At 38.9% G+C, this 19,336-nt stretch overlaps 1 protein-coding gene across 2 annotated transcripts; it reads left to right on the top strand.

The window, feature by feature from the left end:
• Window positions 1-1,706: 1,706 nt before the first annotated feature.
• LOC311194966 (tropomodulin-3-like) lies at window positions 1,707-17,688 on the top strand (the record flags this gene model as incomplete). Of its 2 annotated transcripts, none has more annotated exons than XM_084268230.1 (9): window positions 1,707-1,832; window positions 3,276-3,432; window positions 10,993-11,115; window positions 11,718-11,807; window positions 12,299-12,429; window positions 13,475-13,582; window positions 15,027-15,170; window positions 15,507-15,651; window positions 17,618-17,688. In XM_084268230.1, 9 exons carry the CDS (start codon window positions 1,707-1,709, stop codon window positions 17,647-17,649), a joined length of 1,056 nt encoding a protein of 351 aa, XP_084124356.1. The 2 variants fall into 2 exon arrangements, with proteins under 2 accessions (XP_084124356.1, XP_084124355.1); XM_084268229.1 differs by lacking the exon at window positions 17,618-17,688 and adding an exon at window positions 16,777-16,832.
• Between the last annotated feature and the right edge of the window lie 1,648 nt (window positions 17,689-19,336).

Genomic DNA, 19,336 nt, shown 5'->3' with positions numbered 1-19,336 from the left:
TGTTTGAGAGCTCTATCTAAGTTGGTATTTCAGCTTTGGAATTATGTCCTGTTGGTACCAAGTGGGGTTTACAAGTAGGCTCTAGTCTTTATATCAGTACTATCTTTTAAAAGCAGACATCCTGAAAATAGCTGTAAGTACAGCCTTCATTCGGGTGTAGATGTTGGTTGGAACTGAAAATTTACTGTTCTTGCAAAGCCAATTGTTAAAAACAGATTTACTTTACAAGTAAACTTGACAGAATAGTGTGGATGAACCTTTATGTGTTCATGTCTGTTCAGTGTCTCTGAATTAAAATATCACCATATGCAACTGTGACAGCCAGGAAGACCTTTCTTGATGTAAACAACTGAGGTGAAGGAATCCTGTAAGCAGGATTCCACGGTATAGGATGTATATAAGGCCCTTCTTTTTCTTTTACTTAAGAGGCAATAACTTAAAATTGATCGGCTTTTGAAGAACAGTGTAAGTGTGGGTTTGACATAATGCAGTTTAGAGTATGTGGTGAGAGTATCTGAACTGGAATGTGGGCTGTTGGAGAACCAGTAATGCTTGCTGTATGTCTGATCTGTGTTGAGTATTTCTGCAGAGCTGAGAAAGGAGCTTGGGAGGCTAATGAGCCCGAATGTTTGGATCTAGGTTTTGTTCCCCAAATACATCATGGACACTCTTGGTCTCAGGGAGTCAGTCAAATTACCTTTTTGTGTGTTTGTGCACTCAACTTGAAGTAAGAATTTGGCTGAACAAAAGGAGAATCCCAGAACTTCTTGCAGAAAAATAAGAGAAACCAACTGGTCTGCTTCAACAATGTCATGATTAACCCTTGGTGTGTTTTAAAGCCAAAAGCTCAAAAATTGTACCTGTTAGAAGAAAGATTCCCTGTGCACTGTCACTGAACAGTACTATGTGGACTGTACATCTTTGAAGGACCCCAATTTCTTCCAAGTATAGTATTTAGTGAGCAGTCATGCAGTTAGAGAATCTGTTCCATATTTTTAATCTTTTTAAGTATTAATATTGACTGGAGTGCTGCTGCTTAGGAGCTGTGTTCCCTGAGCCTCTCATCAAAGTGTTTTAATTTTCCTCAGATAGAACAGAATGTTACTTCAATGGTAGTGCTATAATTAACTCACAGACAAACTTCCTTTGTTCCTGCTGTAGGTAATACACAGGGATATGAGTCAGTAATAACCTATCAGCTTGTTTGTAGTGAAGTTCTCATCTACTGCCCTCAAACAGCATCAGCAATAAATGCAAAGCATCTTAGCTCTTCTTTTGATTGCAGTGTCTGTAAAAACCGATGGCATTAAGCTGGACTTATACATACTAGGTACAGGTGGTATCTCCTCCCTCCTACCCTGCAGCCTGCCCTGCTCTGTGGGAACTATGGCTTTGGGGTTCTCGAGTCAACTGGATACTGGCATTAATCTTAGTTACTGATGGAAAAGGGCATGGCAGAATGGGATTCTTGTCAGTGAAAGTAGCAGAGTGTAAACAGCTTGCAAGTCCTCTGCTGTAGAATAACAGATAAAGCTTTAATTTCAGAGATGTGTTTGGAGGTTGAAGATGCTTTGTAGGCAGATATTTACCTTAACTGTGGTTATTTCTTTTTTAAACTTTTTTTTCTTTTTTTTTTTTTTTATAGGTCTGGTTAAGAATAAGGCTTGGGTTTTGAAGTGTGTGAGCAGCTTGCTACTGCCCAAGTCATGACACTCCAATTTCGAAAGGACTTGGACAAGTACAAAGATCTCGATGAGGATGAAATTCTTGGCAAACTTTCAGAAGAAGAACTGAAACAACTGGAAACTGTTTTGGATGATCTTGACCCTGATGTAGGTATTAGCCAACAGAAGTTGTTGTATGGGGGCTGGGGAGGTAGGATTCAGTTTTTCAGAAACTAGTCTGAAGTAAATTGACTTTTTTTACTGTTTGTACACTATACTTTTGGACAGAGTTTTTGCCTAGCCTGCTAATGATCTTATTTACAGATATATATGTAAACGTAATGGTTCAACTGTTCCTGCTTTCAAAGTGAATGCAACTACAGTAGAGGAAAATGTAAGAATGGATTCTCAGGAAGGGCTTTCTGGGATTTATTTATAAATAAAAATTGCTCTTAGTCATGTTACTGAAAAGAAAGTTTATTTAGAAATGCCTGTTTAACTTTCCTGTTTCCAGAGTTGTCTGGTAAACAGCTCTCTTGCATGCATTTTTATTTTGTTGCTTCTACTGTTGAGCATTTGATGGGAGAGGGAGGGTGCTAACCTCTACTGAAGATTCATGGTGCTGTATCTGGTGGCCTATATCTATTCCTGTCCTTGTGATGACTTTGTAAAGAGGAGGCAGGCATAACCATTCAGAACTCCTGAATGGTTACGTCAGAATGGGGTATTGGATAAGGAATATTTTAGCTTTCTGTTGAAGAGCTGAGTGATGTCCTCTACTGGTACTGCAGCTAATGTCAGAGACCAAGACCTGTGTCTTCACCTCCTGATTGTCTGTTCCTGCTTTCATGGTAACAGGATTAAATTTAATCTTGATGTTTGGGGATCACTTAAGGATATTATGATCACCTATTTTGTTGCACTGCAAGATCTTCTTGATATTTTAATTAGCTTTGGCTTTGTAGACATTTTAACAGAGGAGACCTGGCAAAAGTGATTGTTGCCTCTTATGACAGTCTGAATTTCTATATGTACCACTCTTTCCACAGTAATATCCTCCGTGTTTTTCTATTTTGTTTGTTTTCTTCAGCTGAAGTATGTTGATGATTGTAAAAAAAACACTCTTCCCTGAGTCAGGTCAAAAGTTGAAATACCCTGTTAAATGCCAGACAACAGTATAGGTGGTTGTCTGAACGACTTAGAAACCCACGGATGTAAGTGATGGAGGAAATAGTCTCTTGCTGAATGTCTAAACTGTAAATAGCTGAGTTTTATTTGCTACTACTCACTTAAACAGTGATCATTTTAGAGAAGAAATGCAAAGTAACTAGCAAGTCTAGTGCTGGGAGGTACTGTACTTAGAGAATTGCTTCAGTCCTATTTAGAGTGCGGTGCTGGCTTTAATTTTATTCTTGGTATCTAAAGAATAGATTGCCTTGTGTCCTCCCTGCACCAAGAACTGCAAGTTGGCAAGGGGTCAGAGAGTGCCTCAAAAGGGTGATGGATCGGGTTTGAACCTTGGGGAGAGGGAGCAGGAAGAGGGCAGTGAGATTAAGCAGGTGCTGACACGGGCTCTGGAGCGGTTCTTACGTGCTGCGTGTTGTTTTGCAGAACGCGCTGCTGCCTGCCGGCTTCCGCCAGAAAGACCAGACTGCGAAAAAGGCCTCAGGGCCCTTCGACAGGGAGCGCCTCCTTGCCTACTTGGAGAAGCAGGCTCTTGAGCACAAGGACAGGGAAGACTATGTGCCTTTTACAAGAGAAAAGAAAGGTAACGCAACCCTATCCAGTGTAGGTGGCAGCGAAATTGCTGAAGTGGACTAGCCAGAACTACTGTGAACCGAAGTTTATTGAGGCCCTGGCAGCTGAGATGCTTTTTAACTCAGGGTGTTTCCAAATGAGTCCTCCTGTGTGGAGGCGGGATGCTTCCTGTTCAGGCCTCTTGTGGTGTGGGGTTTGGTGTGGTGTTTGCATATAGCACAGGAAGGAAGTAAGACTCAAAATTTTTATCAGAGATTACAAGGTTCTGATGGGGATGGTATTCTCAAAGGAGGAGCTATCCCTGATTTGTGCCAGTAACAACAAATGCTGTCGTCATGCCTGTGGCTTATGCCCTGTGGTGCTGAGTACAGACAGTAACATTTGTAATACTATGTTGAATTTAAAAAAACAGCAGTAGAATGATGTTGTGATAGGTATTCAGTAATGTTTGGAGATGGTGTAGGCTGACAAGGCAGGCAAGTGGTGTATACAGTCATGTCTTTCTAGTATTCTGAGAAGTGTAATAAGATTGCATAGTTATTATTAACTAATTACATAGTTATCATCGCAAGAAGCTTTGAAATGAGGCAGTATTTTGTGGTTTAAAGATCATGGAAATACTGGTTCAATGAGGAGACATATTATTATAGCCTGGGACTTTCAATCTTTGCTCTGGATCTAGTCTTCTCATTGACTTGGTGGGAAGCATTATCCTTTTCAGGAGAAAATTAAAAATTAATGTGCATGTTAAATACTGTAAGTCTATATTTTATTGATTTTCCCCACAAAACAAGAATTTCCACATTTGTTGTGCCTTACTAAGTACTGTTGTTAGGGACAGAAGCTCCCAGCGCTGTGCTGGGCATATATGCATAGGAGGAGGCTTTTAGCAGTCGCCATAGGGTTTGTGCACTGCTTGTGAATCCTAGGCTTGTCTGAACCTTGCCCAGCTGCAGGGTAGATCTGCTGCAGTGAGGCTTCAGTAAATTGTTTGATAAGTTGTATTCCAACTGCCCAAGAGAACAGGCTCCTCCTTTTAATGGTTTGTAACTCTTTAATTCTACTTAATTCTCTGGTGTGAATCATAGTGTGTTTCAGACCTGAGTTTGTATATATGATTGTGCTGTGTATTTGATGATCATTTTGTTGGGGGTATTTGCATTTTCCCTGCCTGTACCAGACAGCTCTTACTTGACCATGCTGCATCTCTTATTTTTTTTCCTTGAAGTAATAGAGAGATTGTGACTTTATGATAAACCAGGGTTTGCCTTATTTGGTAGTTTAACATGGCTTGTGTTGAGAGGTAGCTGTGACGCTCTTCCTGACAGGTGAATGGGAGTTAGCTGAGTGAATCTTATGCTAAGAGTAACTACGTTAAGGACAACACAGTGTGTGGAATGTAGAAGGCAGCCAAAGCTACCTGTAGCAGCTGTACCCTTACGCTACCTCTGCTGCCAGCAAGTACCTGTTGATCCCACACTTGGCAGTGTAGTGTACTGCTGCTTCCTCCCCAGTCAGCTTTCTGCCCAGTGTATTTTCTAGTGTATGCTGGAGATATCCTAATGGCTTATTGTGATTTGGGCCTCATAGCTGGTTTGTGGAACCCCTGCAGCCCAGCCAGCTCGTACACCGCTCTGTCAGCATGTGAGGCGGGGCATGGAGGATTTGCTCTAGTTAGTATTCTAGTGAGTACTACCACTTCATTCTGATAGGTGGCTTTTAAGGTTAACTTACATGTACATGTCCACGCAAAACTAGTTGTTTGGGTAGATAAAATCTCTGAGAATCATGTAGAAAAACAGAAGGGTCCAGCTGTGATGCAGATCTTGGTTAAGAAAGATCACATGTCATTTCCTTTATGTAATAAAGTATTACTAAATAGCAGCCTGTCTGGTTGTTGCAATGTCATACCAGTTTAGTTAGAAAAATTTCCTGTGTCTCTTAAGGAAAAAACAAAAGTTGCTGTCAACCTTTTCTACCATTTATTTCAGAACCGTGGAGTAAGAGAAAACATTATGAAGAATGAAATGTAGCTTACTTTTAATAAAACTAAAAATGTGGAAAGAAATGCTCAGTATGTAAATTCATGCTCTGCTATATGGGCAGCAGGAGTCAAGAGCCTAAATTTATTTTAGAGTAGGTGAAGGATAACCTTTTCTTTACCTCTCATGAAAATGTTATGGTTCAGCTTTGACTTGCTGCTGTGTTTGTAGTCATTTTGCACAAAATAGTAAATCTGTGTGACTTTATCTTTTAAATCAAAAAATCATGATCTTTATCTAGATGTAAAACTTGGAAAGGGAATGGAACAGAACTTCTGTATGATGTTTTTTATCTAGAGGAAGTTGTTATCCTAAAGTGTTTTCCTTTAATGTTAAACAAGTCTGCTGGTTTAGAATTTTCTCTTTGGTTAAATAAATATATTATGGTGAAATGCTAACAAATTGTGGAATAGGTGTAGGTGAAAATCTTGCTTGATTATACTGTTAATTCAAAAGAAAACTGACAATTGGAACCTTCAGATCTAGAGGTTTTGGGGGGAGAGAGATGGATTGGAGTTGCAGCTGTTTTTCTTGGTGCCATTTGGGGGGGGGTCAGGCTTTGCTAAAATATTCCTGTGTGCATATCTGGTCTCATTGTTATAACTTGGTCTAATTCTTCATTTATTGGAGTAAGAATGGAAAAATCTATCCTCTTTCTTGTTCCTTTTCCTATTTTAGTAGAACTGATGTCCTGTGTGGTGATTTGGCCTGCCGGTCTAGCAAAGAAGTTTACCCTGGATTAATTTTAAACATTCTGGCTTGTTCCTGGTTCTGGGACCCTTGTTTCCCTACTACAATGTAAAGGAAAAATCCTCTCTTCCAGTTGCTCAAAGTGCCTCATTTTGGGGTAACATGTTATTAAAACAGTGTTTGGTACTGATAGTTGCTCTAATTTCTCCAAATCTTTGGAACCTTTTTTTGCTGTGTGCTGTGACATGTGAAAGATCTGAACTCATGTAAAGTGTCCTGATGTACTGGGATGAACAATGCTAAAGAAATGTGAAGTTTAACAATCCCTCAATTATATTCTTTTGCATTTTTCCACTGCCTGATTTTGTTTCTAAAAGCATCCTTAAAAACATACTTTGTTTTTAAACACGATTTAATGACTTAAGTCACATTCTGTTCCAATTAAGTGTTGAACCATACAGTAAACCATTGTTCAAGAGATTCACGAGAGCAATGTGGCAATAATTTCAACAGAACTAGCTTTGTCTCAATCTGCGTACGTAAGTATGCCATAAAGATTTTACAGGGCATGCTGCAAGGGGAAGGATCTCTCATCTAAACAGTGAAGTGAAGGGTCAGTGCTGGAGTCTTTTGCCCTGAGTGTGTTCTATGCATCTGACCAAGTCTGAATAATGCTCCTCACTTCTCCTGGAACAGCAAAAGATGAGAATTATTGCACCTGAGACAAAACCATTTCTAGCATCACTCATGTGATACTTGCTGTATAGTGCAAGGCATTAGCTAATTGTTACATAAACTAAGCCTTGTGTGTCCAGCCTTTGCATTCTCCTCCTCATGAGTTTCTCTTCCAGTTCTCCCTCTGTGTTCCTGCTGGGATATGTTTGCTCTATGTAGGTTTGCATTTCATGTCACTTCTGCCTTAATGTTGTTTTTGTTTGGGGTTTGGTTTGTTTTTCCTGCTCCGTCACCCAGAAAATACTGTTAGGCTGAAACTGTAGTCACCTGGCTAGAGCTCTCCTGTTGCTGTCCCACTCAGTTTTGATCTAGATCACTACTTGCTTCTGTTGCAGCAGGATTTGGGATGCTGTATTCTCTGCCTTTTACTCACTGGTCTTTAAAGGAAATGTGTTGCATGTTGTAAAACAAAGGGAATATCCTGTAAGAGCTTTGGAGAAACAACTTGTCGAATTGATGTTCTCCATACAAAACCACAAACAAAACAACATGGGATCCTCCAGCCTTAATGTCAAACAGTTTTCTAACTCACTTCTATTTGCTCTGTTATCAGATGACAAATAACAGTTCTTCAATGCTAAGACTCTGAGGAAGACACTTGTAGGTTGAATTAAAAAACAGTATGAAATTAGTAGTGAATTGATAAACCTAAATCTGTCACATGGTAAGAGTTGGTGGTTGAACTGTGGATTATATCAATTTCATGATTGATTAAACTTTAAGGAACGTAAGATGTGAGGAATGTTCAGGTATTGCTGGTTCTTCAAGAAATCACTGATGAGACAAGCGTGTATTTGGTGTCCTCAGGTGACACTTGATTCCCTTTCAGCAGATAGTGTGGACTTCAGGGGATTTTAGACATTCTTCTGATCGGCAAATTGTGGCCACATGCAGCCTACTACCGTGGGGGTAGGACTGGGGGATACATGAGAATAGTGCCAGCAATGTGTAGCCTGTGGTCACACTGAGCAGAGCTGATTTCTGCAAGGTTTTCAGTCCCACCTCAGATACTGTGAGTCAGTGTATGAAATGTCTCGGGTTCTCCCACAGACATCATCCAGCCTTTCTGCCTTTTGAGCTATACAACTGTGCAGGACTTGGACCTCAAAGTTCATTCTGTTGCAAGGAAAGCTTGTGAATTAATCCTGGGACATGCGTCATTTAACATTAGCTAAAGGCAGAGAAGACCTGAGTATATAATTATTACAGAAATGATGTGAAAACCTCTGAAATTTGCATCTTTCTGTATTGCTTAATCTTTGCAGTATCCTTGTTGGCTGGAAAGAAGGATGTCATGTTCCTTTGTGTGATCAGATCCCTGCTGTTTGGAAACATGCCACGTGAGGGCTGAGAAAGCTATTGGTCTCATGGGCTGCACAGATGTGTAGTGGTTTTGTTGTTGTTGTTGGGTTTTTAGGTTTACATCAGTAAAGGGGGAAGGGAATTGCCAAACTGTCTTGGCAGCGAGCCTTGAGTTAGATCCACATCCCCAGAGACACAGGGGCCTTACCCTTTTTGAAGTGCATTCATTACTAAAAGTGAGGAGTGGGGAAGGACTTGCTTTCGTGTGTGCATTGTAAACCTCTGAACTAGGACGAGATGAAGCCACTGAATAAAGGATTATGTACACAAGGGTGTGACCTGTTTTAGAACAAAAACTGCTCCTGACCCAGTACATGTGACTGGAGTTGGCTGCAATGAGTGTTTCTGGAGGGGAGTGGCTTTTAACATTTTTGCTTTAATAAAAACTAAATATACTCCTCTCTCTTTAGGCTATCTTCAGTCAGGCATGTATGGATAAATTTAGTGTTACTCTTAAGAACCAGATGTTTAGAACCAGAGGTGCCTAATCTATAAATTCAAGAATGACTTAAAGTAACAGCAGGAAAAGTACATCTTTTTTGTGAGAGCTGTGTGATGAACCAGTCAGGAGGCAGATCTGGGTTGAAATACATTTTTACAGAGTTGCTTTTAATTGAAATCTGTGTCCTTTTCCTGCCTGCTTGCCTGCTGCACTGATGCTGCAAATAGGATGACATGAAGGAAGGCTCAGGTGCTCAAACCATACTTCCCTTCTCTTTTGCCTTGTACTCTGAAGTCCTTGCTTTTTTACTAGTCTGTATTACTGAGGGAAGACAACACAAACATAGCTAATGAAAGGCTTTAGAGCTGTTCAGAGTATTTCATCAATTAATGAAAACCTTGTCAAACATTCTCATATCTCTTCTGAAAATTACAACTGAAGTTGAAAATTATTCTCTCCCCAGTAAGTGATGCTGGTAAAGCAAAACAGAGGTAGAAATGCACGGTATCAATTACATCAAAATAATGCTAATCATTTATACCTAAACCTTTGATTCACGAAGGTTTTCTTTTAATCCTGAATCACCACAAACAGTTTCTTATACACTGGCCATTGAACCTGAGGTATAGTTGGTAATGCATGTCAGCTGCTTTCAGCTACTGTTTGTAGTCAGTACAGTTATGTAAGGAGATTTATTTTCTACTTCTAAATATGGATAATGACCATTTATACAACTTTCCAAAGAGATAGCAACCCAGGAACAAAAATACCGTGTTGCTAGCAACAGATCCTGGTCATCAGACTATGTTGTCAGAGAAAAACCTGTTAGAGTTCTTTGTAATCTGTGCTAGTGGCAATGCATTTAAAAAGAAAATGAGCCACAAACTGTTGTGATCTAGGATGGGAATTTGGAGAGAGAAATGTGGATGGGGTTTTGTTGTGTTGGCTGTGGGATGCAGGAGCTGACTTCAGGCATTGCTTCCCACAAGTGGTGACATCAAAATCCTGCTTTGTTGGAATTTCCCAGAAATAAAAGTGAAACATCCCTATAAAGCTTTTTGTCACTGGGAAGTATTTAAAAATGCTTAACTTAGTCCAAACATGTAAGAAGATACAACTGTATGCAGTATGAGGAAGAAAGATCTTGGGGTTCTGGCATCTGCCCAGCTGTTCTGATTCTAGCACATGGTGGGTTTCCATCATCTAATTGGGCTGAGCTAGTGTGATTCACATGTGGAAATGGCTTTTAGCTGTGACTGTGGAAGAGGGTGTGTTCCTGACTTAGTACTGAGTCCACATAGGAAGTTTATCAACACTGCTTCCTACCCTGGGAAGTAAGTAAAGGAAGTTGGAACCTGTTTCGCACAGCTCTGTCTGCTGCTTGATAGCTCAGGCAACTTGGAACGTTTGAAAAACCTTGGATAACTGTCAGGATTAGATTCACAGTTCTCTGTTTGTGAATTACTTCTAACAAATGCGTCAGGCTTGTTCTCTCATACAGTACCAGAGCCTTTACCAACCACATGACTTTGTCCTGAACCAAAGCACCCAGTGCTAGACTTCTTGGTTCCAAAAGGCCAATTCTAAACCATTAAAATCCAAATTATTTTCAGAATAATTGTTAAATGGCTTTCTCCTATTCTGATTTCTTACCCTGACTTTACAGCTGAAGATAAATGCAGGAATTATGCTAACTATACGGTTATACAGTGCAGAATGTGATGTGACTCTTGCTTCTTTTCCTGTTGCATCTCCTGTGATCATTCTGGTTTTCTTCAAGCAGCTCACGTATTCCCTTTTTTTGCTTCAAAACTGAGTTAACATCTGAAATCAGAAATACTGTGTATGCTGTAAAACTGCAGTAAATGCTCAGGTCTGTGATTTCAGATGATTATTTGATGTTCTGTTCCTCTGACACGTTCAGATTACAGTTCTGCCTAGGTCTCTTGAGAGAGGATACTGGTCATTGTTCTCCAGTGATACTCAATTTTCCTTACAGGCACTTTTTCTAGGCTGTCGTAACGGAGGCTTATGTTTTATTTTCTAATCCTTGGGAGAAACAAATAAGATTGAAGTTATGATACAGACTCAGAAAAATGTGGAATAAGTAATGTTGAATTCCTGCTTATGCTCTTTCCTCGTCTCTTTCAAGAACACAGAAGAAACTTCATTCCTTTATGTTGTCCTTGGTGCTGCTCTTAGGTTTTACTAAATGTAATATGTATCATTAAGTACACTTCGAAGATAAGTAGCTAAATAATACAAAGTAACATCAGACTCTTCATTTTCTTTACTCCAGGGAAAATATTCATCCCCAAGCAAAAGCCTGTACAGTCTTTCGCAGAAGAAAAATTCTCTCTTGATCCAGAACTGGAGGAAGCCTTAACCAGTGCCACAGACACAGAACTGGGTGACCTTGCAGGTTAGGGGGTTGGTTTTTTTAAAGTATGAATGGGCTGGTGTGTGTTTAGAAAGTTCTGTAATTAATGTGGTAGTGTCTGTTACCTGAAATGTGACAACAGGAAGCTGTAAGTATAAAAACTTGATCATGTTACATGCTGGCTTGCTTATAGCACATCACCTTTGTTATTTGTGGTGATTTACAGGAAGCTAGATTATTTTGGCCTAGAAAACATATCTGATTTTCCAACTCAAATCCTTTTTGTTCATTCCTCAGACTGGCTGGCTTCTGTTGTGTATGCTACCGCTTTTTCCTGTGTATAATCATAGTATGTTGCTATGTGCCTGCAGTCCTAAGGCTTCAGTCAAGAATTTTATGACTGAACTGCACTTTTATGCTTGAACCTGGTGAGGTCAAATCTTTCTAAGATGTGAAAGCCAACCAAAAAGCCTATTATTTTTTCCTACTTTAAGTTATTAAGAAGTAGAATGGCTTACTGTATTGATAACTGGGTGTTTTACAAACATCAGTTGATGTTATTTAAAGGAACTCTGCATCTGAGCTAGTTTACTCAGGGACAATACGATAGAATTCTTGCTTTATCTTTTTTTTTCCCTTTACAGCTATTCTGGGAATGTCCAACTTGATAACAAACAATCAGTTCTGTGACGTAGTAGGAAGCAGTAACGGGATTGACAAAGACAGCTTCTCAAGTAAGTGTGTACCCTTGTGCTTGATAAATTAGTTCTTTGGACTGCACGATTCCTATAGCATTAACTGTTCTCTGTTGCCTTCAATTGGAAATACACGTCTGTGACATTGCTAATTGAGCTCTGGCAAGAGTGGAATTAAAATATATCTACATTAAAATCTGTTTTGCAGTTAATTTGCTTTTGCAGAGATAAAAGGCATCAATGCGCGCGTGTGTGTGTTGGTTTTTAGGTTTCATGTTTGTATTTCAAGTTCTATATGTTTTCTGAGAAAAGCCTGTGTGCAAGAAAAGCAGAAAGGGCTCTGAGGGCCTTTGGAGAAGAATTTAACTTGATGAAAACATGGTGAGGAGAGGATGGTGTGGTTTTTTGGTTGGGGAAGAGATGAAAAGGCTGATGGAATGATCCTTAAATACAGTAGTTATTTAGATGTGTATCATACATTCACTGTGAATAAATGTGACCTGTTTGATTGCAATTAATTGTCTTTTCAGATATAGTCAAAGGTGAAAAAATGTTGCCTGTTTTTGATGAACCCCCAAATCCCACAAATGTGGAGGAGACACTGCAGAGGATTAAGGATAATGATCCCCGTCTTGTTGAAGTTAATTTGAATAACATTAAGGTAATTATTTGAAGTCTGCAGTAAATTTGCTACTTTTTCTCAGTAGAAGACACTTTAAGCTGTGCAACTCTAGGAGCATGGTAGGCTTATTTTAAGTAGAGCGGCCTTTCTGCTAAGTGTAGCAGTGTGTGTGATCTCAGAAACCTGGAGCTAAACCGATAAGGCATCTTGGTTTCTTCTGCCAAATGTGTATTTAAAAACTCTGAGATTTTCTTACTGCCAGCTCAGATTTCTGTTGCTGCCAAGTTGGCAACAGTTCCAGCAGTTGACCATCGTGGAGTTAACTACTACTTTGAATCCTTTGTCCTCGATGCAGCACTGTGCTCTCAGTTACTGCTGTTGCAAACAAAGTGATATTTGTACCTGGCATCCTTCTGATTCTTGTACAAAAGAGCTGCCGGCAGCTAGGGCTGCTTCTGCTCATAAGAGTAACAGTTGTGTTTGTAGGCATGACTAAAACTTTTGTATGTTTGCATGAGAGAAAACAGAACTGTAGCACTCCCAGCTCACTGTGCAGACAGCGGCGACAGGCTGCCAGCTGCAGCCTCGCTAAGCAGCCTAGGGTCCTTGCTCTTACTAAGGAGGAAAATAGCATGCAGACTTTAAGAATATTGTGCAATAGAAAAGTGCTAGCCAAAATAAATGTTCAAAAAGGCAAAAGAGCAAAATAGCTGATACAAAAAAAACCAAGAAACCTGCTATGCTAATCATCTAAAAGTATTCCTTTTACACTCAGTTACTACTACACTGTAAAAATTACAAACTATAAATTGGCAAATTCTGGAATTATTCTTTATAGAACACCAAGAATGGGTTCAAAGCTCTAAAACTTTATTTATTTGTGAAAGGTTAATTTGATACTGATAGCAAAATGTTCAGTTCATGTAGATTTTGCTCAATCAACAGTTCCAAGTCAGCATAATATTTTTTAATGCTGATATTATAGGAAGTTTTGCTGTAAAAAGAATAAGTTAATAGAATAAGTTGGGAGGGAAGGGAGAAACTTGTGTATCTCAAGAGAGTAAAATGCTATTTTTAATTCAAGAACATACCAATTCCAACGCTGAAAGAATTTGCAAAAGCCTTAGAAACCAACACACATGTGAAGAATTTCAGCCTTGCAGCCACCCGAAGCAACGACCCTGTTGCTGTTGTAAGTACTCTTGTTAGCGTGCTTAAGTGGGGTGCAAGGGGTGTGAGAATGGAAAAGCAATGGTAAGGGATTGAATTGAATCTTGTTTAAATATTTAGCAAAAATTATTAAATGGTGCTATACTGTGAAGTATGTTTAACAAACCCTTGTTGTACTGAAGTTGGCAAATGATCACTAGCTGACTAATATACAGCAATGTCAGATGTATGAGTTGAGCAAGAGTTATTTTTTCCAAGTCCTTCCCTGTGACTAACCTCCTTCCTGCTCTCCTTTCTTTCCTGATTGTGTAGCTCCTTATGTTAATTCCATGAGCCAATAGTATGTTCAAAATTAACTTTATAAAAAAGGCACATTTGAGGTCTGAGAAACCTCACAATCTTTCAACTAACCAGAGTTTTAGTTAAATAAAGTTCTAAAATACCATTTTGTCTGATCTCCCTGGTACCAAAGACTGGCTTAAAGCATTGGCATGTACAGTATAATATTAGTCAAACTATCTAGTTTAATGCAATTGAAACTTAAATATTTATCATCTGGTACTGTTTTCCTAAATTGAATCAAAAGCAGCACCTTATTTATTTGCAAATAAAGAGGTAAGAAAACTGTTGGCCATGACAATCCTTTGCATTTAATTTCAGTTTAGAAAGAAAACTGGTTTGAAGCACTCCAATAAATGCACAAATGAACATTTGAAAGTCATGTTTTGAGACAATTTAAAAGTTCCTTTTCAGTAAAACTGAAACTTTTTTAATAAAAATCTGTAAAGGTTGGCTTTCTTTGGAGTGCTTTTGTCGATTTGGGTTTGGGCTTTTTGTTGGGTTTGTTTTTTTTCGTTGTGACTAGATACAAAAGAACATAAATGTTATGATTTTTATGACAGTAAACCTCAGCAGTTACCTACTCTTATTTTCTTGGAAATAAGCTCAGGTGGAAGCCATTTCCATAAGAGTGCCCTTAGCCACATGCTGGTGTGTGCTTAGAGCTTTGCGTTTTCGCTGCTTCCTACCATATCCATAGACACAAGCATTTTGAAAGTCAGGTCTCCTGTTTACAAATTAACTGTACCTAATTCTCCTTTCAGTTGACTAACGCCCTTTCTTTGGCCTTTACTTAGCAGCTTGCATTGCTCATTGTATGCTGTGAAGGCTTACAAAATGGAATTGGTCCAATATGCTAATTTCAGACAATTTATATTCTGTGTAGCTTTTTAGTTTGTAACAGGAGAAAGGCAGGCCTTTTCTTGACTAAATACCATTCAAAAAGGGAATGGAGATAATGCCTGGCTGAAGACTCACTTCAGTCTCACATAATGAGTGAAAACTTGCTAAGTTGCACCATGCATCTATGAACTTGTTGCTCCTATCGAGCTAGTTAATGGAAATCACTGTCTCTGATGTACTGTAGCAGAACGCAAAGGTTTAATGCTGTTTTCTTGCTTTCAAAGGCTCTTGCAGATATGTTGAGAGTAAACACAAAATTAAAAAGCTTAAACATAGAGTCAAACTTCATCACTGGAGTTGGAATTTTGGCACTGGTCGATGCACTGAAAGACAATGAAACATTGACAGAGATCAAAATTGATAATCAGGTAAGTGAGGTGGTGGTAGTATCATAATCTAAATCACTCTGTCTTAGCTGACAATATTTTTAGAAGGCAGCATGTGAGAAACTTTCTAAAATACTGTACTTCTAAAATATCTTTACCCCACACATGATTGCCCTTAAGATTCTCAGAAGAATCCAGTTGAAATTGATTCCTGATCACTTCTGTGCGTGCTTGTGCTTTAAAATGGATGATTGTATTTATGACCCTTTGCCTCCTCAAAATGAACTGAAGTCTTTATTGGTTAATACTATGAAAGTATTCTGACCTCTTTTAGGCTGAATACATGTAAGCTCTGTTGTCTCTGTGTACCTTTAACAGAGGCAGCAGTTGGGCACAATTGCAGAAGTAGAAATTGCCAAGATGCTTGAAGAAAACACCAAGATCCTCAAATTTGGATACCACTTCACACAACAGGGACCTCGAGCCAGGGCAGCTGCAGCTATCACGAAAAATAATGATTTGGGTAAGACCTGTCAGTAGAGAGTGACTATTAAATGAATGTGGGTGGCACAGGTTTTCAAGGTGTCTGTTTTCTTTGCTTCTCCATTGACATAACCAGGATAGAAAAATATGAATAGATCAGTTTCAGATTTCTCCCATGCTTTACTCCCCTTCTGCTGCTGATTGGTGTTCTATTTCATTTTGTTGCAGGGTGTTCAGGTGTACCAGTTGGGGATTTTTGGAATAGTCTAGAACAAGAACATTCAGATTTTACATGAGTTATGGCAAAGGGAGGGGAAATAATAGTTTTGAACAGTTTTATTTGGATAAGACTCATTGTTTAAAAGCAGCATTTGAAACTCAGAGTGCAGGATGCCCTCTTCAGTGCCAGCACTCCCAGTCTCATTTGGACTGCCTGAGCAAGGAAACTGAATGTACTGTCATGTGCACTGGGTGGTTTCTTCCCTTATGGTTCTGTTCATGCACAGGTACCTTCCCTGCCTCCCTTAAAGGCAGCTACCAGCCATGGCATCTTCAGTTGCTGCAGTAGGTTTTGTTGGAGCTCACCTGTTAGAATCCTAACTAGACAGACCAGCAGAAAGTTGGTTAGTAACATAGCACATGAATTGAAGTACCTTGGTATGATGATATCAAATACTTGAAGTTCACAACTAGAAGACAATGTGGTCCATCAATTTAAATAGAATTAAATTTTAAAACTCCATTTAATTAAACTTTCCTGCTTTAGGTGCTCTGTGGTAAGGATAACATCTCATCTGCGTGAAAAGGGGCCAGGCAGTTTAGCAGTAGCAGCAGTAGTTCAGGAATACATTAGAAGCAATTATATGGGAGACTGGAATTGGGTTTAAAGATCTCTTCCCCTCTGAGTAAAGTTCAAAGTGAGGAGAACAGCTCTGAAAAAGATGAAGGAGGAGTAACAGAACAAAGCATTGAGAGAGAAGAAAGGCACAGACACTGTGTAACTGTTTCTCAAAATAGATTCTAAACCAGTTATTTTTTTCACCATAATGCTTCAGGTCTCTCTCCTTTAAGGTTTCTTGTTTCAGTAGTTCTCATTTTAGTGTTTGACTGTTGGAAAACTATGTTTCTATTGATATCTTGCCTTTTCTTTTCTTTGCTTTCTTAGTCTGGAGTATGCAAGTAAAAGTTTCTGCAAATGCCTTTTCATCTCTTCAGCCTTGAAGCTTCAGAGACAGGTTACTCTGATACCCTGTTGGGTATTGAGCACTGAAAACTGAGATGTTCAAAGCTTCTCATTTCTGTCTTTGTACGTTTCTTCTAAACAAACCAGTCTACATATTCTATGTCCCTTGTGTACCACTTCCCTTTTCCTTGTCTGAAATATCTCTGTGTTGCTGTTAACTGCATGATTGAGGTTGGAAAGTCTTCATCTGTTCTTGCAATGTGATGAAAGCAGGTACATGTAACTTCTGGCCCTGATGAAAAGTCAGTCTTGTGTATTCTTAAGTCTAAACAACATTTGATCATTAGTGGTCTCAGCCACAAATTTTTGTTGCTCTTGCATTTTCTAACAAATTAGTATTTCTGATAAATGGATGTAACTTTTCTTCAAAGTGTATAAATCCTGTTGGCTACACTGTGAAACTCTTAGACTGTTTCTTTGGAAGCCAGGCAGACTTAATTTTCCACCACTAGAAGCTGCAGTGTAAAAAAAGAGTGCTGCCTGAATCCACATACCAAACATAAAATAATTACTGTTTCCTGCAAATCTGTCCTCACAACTATTTGAAGCTGTTAATGAATAACAGAATAACCACTGCTAAAGCATAAACTTAAAATGATGGGCAGTACTAAGTGTTAATTACCTTAAGCTGTGCTATGTGAAACTTCAGGTGGCACATTAGGGAACTGCTAGCATGGTTCCCTCAGTGTTGATGATGTAGAAATATGGGTAGTGGTTCTAATGATAAAACAGTCAAAGATGATTCGTTCCTCTCTCGTTACAGTTCGCAAGAGAAGGGTTGAAGGAGACAACTGACGGATCTTGTGGCTGTCAAAACTGTGTGGAGATTTCAAGGGTCGTCAAGGCACGCTCTTCACCGTGGGCTTTGGCAATCTTGGACTACATGTACCTGGGTTAGAAGGGAAAAGACTGGAAACCCCATTCCTTTTAAAGCAAAGCTGTATTAGTAACCTGCTGGTATGCACCACGGTTTTTCCAGATTGAGACACAGTAACTGCACCAGTCTCTGTACCATAGTTTTTGGTTGGGTTTTTTTAAGGACTTTTTTTTTTTTATTTCAAGACTTTGGCTGTGCTTTCTTCTAAAAATGTAACTGCAAATCAATGGTGTAATTGTCTGTAGTCAAAGAATGGGACATTCAAGATCATTGGGCAAATGATGACCTAATTGAAATGTTTGTTAGAAAATCCAGGGGTGCTTATTTACATGAAGGGCTGCATATATTCGTGAAAACAATGTGTTAGTGATAAGGGATTCTTCACACAACGGTTGGACTCATTGGGTAGAGCTGTTCCTTGTTCATATGCACTGAAGAGAAATCTTTCATAGCTATCTTACTTGTAATTCTTTTTCATTTTGGTTAGGTCTTGATACTGTGATTTAAGCTTAAAGACATCCCTCTAAACCAAAAATAAATTGGCTAAGAACTTCTCCCAAGAAATTTGAGGGACTAATAAAAATGTGGAAGCCTTTGGGGAAAAAAAAAAAAAGTAGGAGCCTTGCAAAGCAACAGGCTTTTTATTACTCTTAAGTCTGCAGTCTTTTTCAGAAGGTCCTCTGTATCTAAACTGGATGTTTTTAGACTGACTTTGTGTGTTCATCAGCATTGTTTAGTTTATATTCTTTGTTTAAAAATCCTTATCTACATTCATAAGTATTAATTTCTCTAGAAGTAGTAGACACGCATTTGTTAAATTCTGCTTAATTCTATACAGGAAAGCAGTCTTAACTGTAAAACCAGTGTCCTAAGCTGCTGGCAAGTGAGAAAAATCCTTTCTTTCAAGCTGTTGCATTAAGCTGTTAGTAGTTCTTAGAAATCTATCACTTCTTAATAAAGCAGTGATGTAACACTTTTAATAAAGGATTTTTCTGTTGTACACACATCTTGATGTTGAAACACTACATAAGACAGGCAGAAATTAACCAATATGCAGTGTCAAGTCAGTATGGCATAGTAGTTATTAAAGTATTGAAGTTCTATATCTAAGCAAACTAATAAGGCAACAAGAATCACTTTGACTTCTGTAGATTATCACAGTAGACTTCCATGAGCGAATCTGAAAATCCAGAGGCTTTTTGGTGTAGGTGCTTGGACCGTGCTGTACTAGATTGATCAATGGTGTCTTGAGATCATAACCTCACAAAAATGTTCTGAAGGAGGGCTCAGCTATGCTTATAGCAACAGACTTCAACTGACATGTTTCCATCAAAGGATCATAATATGGTGAGCATTTTATGTGTAAAAAACATTTGGACTGAGATTTTGGCATCAGGTTGTTTGTACTATAAAAATTTAACAGAGCAACTCTGACACTGTGCCTATGTTGTAATTTGCTGCAAATCTTGTTTTGGATCTTTAAAGACAGATTTCAAATTTTACTGCAACTGTACAGAGAATTTTAAGCTACAGTGCCTTCGGTGAGGATGTATATAACGGTTTTAAACTTGTGGAAGAATGGGGTTTTTTTCCTACTTCAAAATC

Source organism: Gallinula chloropus (assembly GCF_964237585.1).
Source record: "Gallinula chloropus genome assembly, chromosome: 9".
NCBI classification, from domain to species: domain Eukaryota; kingdom Metazoa; phylum Chordata; class Aves; order Gruiformes; family Rallidae; genus Gallinula; species Gallinula chloropus.
Note: the sequence above shows the minus strand (reverse complement) of the source record. Positions and strands in the feature narration are given on the sequence as shown.